This window comes from Protomyctophum bolini, assembly GCF_963924005.1.
Source record: "Protomyctophum bolini genome assembly, chromosome: 10".
Taxonomy (NCBI): Eukaryota; Metazoa; Chordata; class Actinopteri; order Myctophiformes; family Myctophidae; genus Protomyctophum; species Protomyctophum bolini.
The window spans coordinates 22286026-22291681 of NC_137871.1; the positions used below are offsets into that span (position 1 = coordinate 22286026).

The following is a 5656-nucleotide window of genomic DNA, read 5'->3' on the forward strand; positions in this document are numbered from 1 at the left end:
ACGTCCTAGGAACTAATACCCGTTTCTGAAGAGTGACACCATCCTCTCCTGTCAGAGCCTCCACGCGCAGGTTGCACGCCCGGCCAAAGTACCGTAGAGAGAGGACATTCCCTGGGAGAAGGACTTTCCCGGCTAATTACACAGGGGGGGGAATACACATTCCTTTAATATCACATCTGTAGAGGTTAACCTTTTTTAATCACTACAATGAAGGAACAGTAGTAGTGCTGCACAATTGATCGAAATTGCAATCTCATTTTGTGAAGAATCGTGAAGAATCGTGCAGCACTCGTTGGCTGTCCAATTAATTTGAGTTACTCTTATGTTTTTGTTTATGTGTTTTTCTTTTATAAATATAAATATGAGAATCGTGTCAGAATCATGCTTTCAATTCGTGTGGAGATTCACATTTGAGCAAGAATCGTACAGCACTAAAACAGAAGTATGACTGGTCTGCCACAATAAAGATAGCTGCAACAATAGCTGACATCAGTGTAACTGTAAATATCAGAAAATCTATAGTTAATAAATTAACAAAGAAATGCTGTGAGGATTGACTGTGACAGGGTGCGTAGTATGAGGTTAAAGCTAAATGGAATTTTGGTCTATGGAGAGTGTGGTTCAGACAAATGCCTCCAGAACCCTGCCAGAGGCGTTGGAAGCCATGCAGTGACTTACCTAACGACCGGAGAAAGAAGTTCCTGAACTCATCTGTATCAAGTGTGTTGTCTTTTAGCCTGAACAAACAAAGGTTTTCCAATTACACTTTTGTTCTTGTGATTTCAAACTTTTTTTCACTTGTGTATTTTGTTTGGAATTGTATTTACTGATAATACAGAAAGACAGCATATACTGCATGTGTTGAACGGCCATTGTCAGAATCTTACCAGTAGATGGCAGTCTTTACCAAAAAAAGACAATATTCAAGAGTAGACATGCATCTATTCTACAGTATAGATTATTTATTTTATTTATAATAATACACAGCAATGTTGATATCTTGAAAAAAATGTTTTCCATGAATATGCATGCACTCCATGCACGCACACACACAGTATAGCAACAATAGGTTTTTCAGAAAACTGTTTTAGAATAGTGCCTCTCAAAAGTGGGGTTCTTGAGGGCTTCCAGGGGGCAGGGGCCGGGGGTCCCCCCCAGTAAAACGTGTTAATATAGCATCCCAAGCATTTTAACCACTATAGCCATATTGAACAGAGTACAGTGTCTCACCTGGTGGAGAGACACCTCTTGGGCCTGCAGCACAGGGCCAGTCACTAGGGACTTTAAGCAACAACGGTTTTCAGGACTGCTCCGCTAGGCGGAGGTACAGCGGCTATGACGCCGTCGCCGTAGCTGTCAAAATCGTTAAGCAAACAGCCATCTGCGACGGAGACATTGGTTCCCATGGTGACACGTCTATGCATCATGTGTCAAACATAAACACTTTCGCACGTCAGATAACTTTCCGATATTGCTTCATTCTTACAAGCACTGGACATGATCAGCAGTGGAAAGAGGAAGGTGCTGTAGCTATATGGTTAATATGACATATGGTATTAGTGTTATTTCTTCATTCAGAGCATGCCAACACATTACACAGCATAAGAGAGGTGATGGAGCAATCGGTGTAAATGTATGACAGCTATAATTTCAATAAACATGGTTATGACATGGCGTTGTAGACACTACGTGTAAGTGTAGGTTCTGCCGTAGTAAAAAGGGCTGTGACGGCAAACAGGTTTGCAATCTATCGAGCACTGATCCATTTCCGGTTGCCGGAGCAGACTGCCGTAGCCATCGTTGCTTAAAGTCCCTATTGGCTGAACCAGGACTCCCTCCCCTGGTTTCACTCACCTGGTGGAGAGAGACACCTCTTGGGCCTGTAGCACAGGACCAGTCACTGGCTGAACCAGGACTCCCTCCCCTGGCTTCACTCGGAGGCTGTTCTGCACACATTTCTGCACGCCCACTTTCCCGCCCGGGAAGGAGGCTACAGGCCAAGCTAAACACACCTGTTGAGAGCAAACGGGTCAGGTTTTACAGAAGCAGTCCAATTAGAATTGCTATATTACCGGTAGTACAAAACCATCATAATCACACCGGTATTATTAGCCGTCCAATCAAAATCACTGTTACAATGCCTTACGATCTGAAAAGCTTGTACAGTAATTAAAGCAGGAATTAAAGCATCAAATCATCATCATGTCTTACCCGGAATTTGACACATCATCCTCGCTTGGCCAGAGGAGATATTGTGCTGTGAGCCTTAATACGTTAGTGAAAATGACTTATTTTATATCAATTACACACCACGCATTGCACGAAACCTTTAATTAATTTGAATTAATTTTGTTTTTGTCACATTCTTAATAATAATCATTATTCTTAATTATAATAATTATTATTTGGTGACCGCTGGTCTCTGGTAGGAAAGGTGATTTTAACATCACACACAACAGAATTCAATGACAAAATGTCTAGACCATAACTGCTGTTATGATGTCCCCATGTATTTTACAGTAGAATGAATAACTTTGTTAATAATAATGTTGTTATTGCAAGCAAAACCGAACTGTGCAGCGATCTCCCTGTGTGCGCAGCCCAATACCTGGGGCGGTAGGGGCTCAGGGGTAAAGTGGCTGGTAGAGCAACCGGATGGCAACCTGTGAGGTTCCCAGTTCGATCCCGGGGATCCCCCATAGAATTAGTGCCGAAGTGTCCTTGAGCAAGAAGCTAAACAAGAGTCCTTTGAGCAAGACAATGAATTGCTCCCGATGTGCATTACATAGTTTCCTCCGCCATGTGTGTGTGAATGGGTGAATGTAATGAACAATCTATGTAAAGTGCTTTGGATAAAAGCACTATATAAATTGCACCATTTTACCATTTAACTGGCTTGTTACACCGGTGTGCGGCTTGCCAAAGGCATAATGGCTCCTTCACAATTATAGAACTCAAGGAAATGTTTTGTGTGTGGAAAACATTTTACACAGCCAAGTAGAGTAGACAATGACAGATGCATACCTCTTGCTGTCCGGCCTTGCTCGTCAATAACACTGGCCTTCCTATGCATATGTCGGCTGTCTTCATGGAATTGAGGCTCAGCTGGACCAGACATGATCTGCTTCTTTTAGGCGTCTTGTCATCTGCTGTAAACGATGCATGAATGCAAAAGGGATGAATAAGACAACCATTCCCAGAGATAACATGTCAAAGGGAGAACACTTGTTTCCAACCTGGTCCCTAATGTCAGAAAAACAAGATAAGGTCGCAGATTACTATGAAAACCTGTCTGTCCGTCGATCCGTCACGCCACCATATATGGCCCTCTGAGTCAGCCACGCCTTGTGACACGTTAGTGACGTCACGCCACCATATACGACCTGTTCAGACATTCCATATGTTGATCTGACCTCATCAAACCCTGTACACCAAGACATGCTCCATATATGGCCAGTAGAGAATTAATTCCTGACTGACCCCCCCCCCCCCCCACACACACACACACACAGGGGACACAGGGGAGGTCTATTAGATGGGTCCCAGGGACATTTTATGAGTCTTGACTTACTGCATCCCAGGACGGTCGGACCCCCGGAGGATGACATGATTGTCTTTCTCAATTTAGTGAGTCTAAGGATGCAGGATGCAGGCTATTTGCATCACTGCCAAAGCACCAGCACTTGCCCAGCAGTCTGCCGTCGCCCAGGCGGATGTGTGCCCTCTGTGTATGTCTTACTGGTTATAACAATATTTGTCCAAAGACAGCCTTGGATCATTATGAAAACAAACTGAACTGCAAACTCTGTGCTAGTATTTTCCCTTTTTCTGTCACAATGCATTTACAATTAAAACATGAAAAGATAAAAACACTGGACCTCATGTTATAACTTGTTATCTTTCTACAGGTAAAAAATAGATAGCCAAATGAATTAATTTATATTGCCTAACTTTGTCAACGGTACCTGGAGCTGGAGCATTTAATGAATTCCTTCTTTTTTTTTACCATAGTCAATTCTGTTCTGTCTGCTTCAGGACTCCTGCTGCTATCAACTTACCCTTATCAATGAAATCTATCACACAGAGTGAATTGTTGCTGAGACGTTGTCCTTCCTGAGCCAAAGCTTGCAGGCTCGTCCGCTCGTCGTCCGTTAACCCGGTTAAAGAAGCGTCTCCTTCGTTGGCTCTTTTCGACTTGTTTTTGTTTTTCTTTGAGGACATTTTAACTCTTCCACGCCACACGTGAAAGTGCAAACATGTGTAAACAAGAAGGGGCAAGATTCAAGAAGCATGCGACGATTGAAGTAGTAAACTTCCTGGTTGGAGTTTAGTCCCGCCCATATTACCGTAAAGAACCTTCGAACTGTGCAATAGTCCTAAAGGGACACCTCTCTTATGCTGTGTTGGCAACTTGGCATGCTCTGAATGAAGAAGAACACTTTCCTGGGGGTCCTTTGTTCCACTCTCACATGTTATGGTAATTCAGGGCTATTATCTATACTGTGTCATATATATAATGGTCATATTATTGTCGACTCAATTGTATGTCCGTGGCAAAAATGGAATGTTGACAAAAATGTCCACCACAAGCCAACATGGCGATGACTCCTGTAGTAGAGTAAAAGTACAACATTTGTCTCTGAGATGTAGTACAAGTAATTAAACTATTAAAGTAAAGGTATTGGAAAATGAATTGGAAATTATCAGTACAGTAGGCATTGAGTAAATGCTTACTTTCCACCACTGCAACTCATGATAGACCTATTGTAATGAAGACTCTCGCTTCCATTCATATTATAGGATCTGGGAGAGTTGCTTATTGGATAGTCTCCATACATGGGGATATCGGACTAGGAGTCTAGGACGTACGTTGGGCTATATGACATATCCGACTAGCACGTTGGGCTATATGACGTCACATAATCATGACATGTCACTCTAGTATGATAATCCCTATTTGTTTCAGGCTGACCTACTGCTGAGTGCTGACATCAGATCGATGTGTTAGAACCCATATACGGATAGATCTAAATGGCTTAGTCATCGTGACAAAGTAGGCCTATAGTCGGATATGGGGTCTGCACAAGATGATGGGCAGGGGGCTAAGCATCGGTTTAAGTTCTAGTTGGACACCAGTGTGGGCTGTGGCGAGATCTAACCATAGAGGTTCTAATCTAACCTATAAGCAACCAGCAATGGAGCTTTGAGATATGTTATACCAATCGACCCATCATGCTCATTCAACATGATATGCATTGGCATTTGCATCCTGTATAAATTGATTATTTGATTAAAATAAAATGTACGTTTGATTTTTATTAGTCTCTCGAGAGTCGAAACAGACTGTTTGAAGAGAGGGCGCTGTTTTTCCGTTATTTTTTGACGATGGGTTCTCAGATTGGATTTTGATATAAACTGTTTTGTATTGCGCGTTGTCTCTTGTATTACGGTTTTTGTGTAACCGAGAGCGAACCTTGCATAATATACCATACGTTGGATGCTTCGCTTTGCAGTTTGCAAATCCGGTTAGAGCGGATACGGAAACGGCATATGCTTGCTTGTGTAAAGTAAGCGGATACGGTAGGCGGGCTCTAGACCGGATCTGCGCACTTAACTGTACATAGAAAACTGGCATTTGATTTGACGGACATGCATG

The 5656-nt window shown here is 42.6% G+C and overlaps 1 protein-coding gene across 1 annotated transcript in view; it reads right to left on the reverse strand.

Annotated features, from left to right (window-relative positions):
- The window catches only part of afg2a (AFG2 AAA ATPase homolog A), a 171040-nt gene extending 166741 nt beyond the window's left edge, over positions 1–4299 (reverse strand). Inside the window, exons 1-5 of the mRNA XM_080774826.1 lie at positions 4059–4299; positions 3025–3149; positions 1855–2012; positions 679–737; positions 20–132 (exon numbers count right to left, since the gene is read on the reverse strand). Coding sequence (XP_080630952.1) covers positions 20–132; positions 679–737; positions 1855–2012; positions 3025–3149; positions 4059–4221 — 618 coding nt within the window. The 5' untranslated portion in view covers positions 4222–4299. The remainder of the gene's footprint in view (positions 1–19; positions 133–678; positions 738–1854; positions 2013–3024; positions 3150–4058) is intronic.
- Between the last annotated feature and the right edge of the window lie 1357 nt (positions 4300–5656).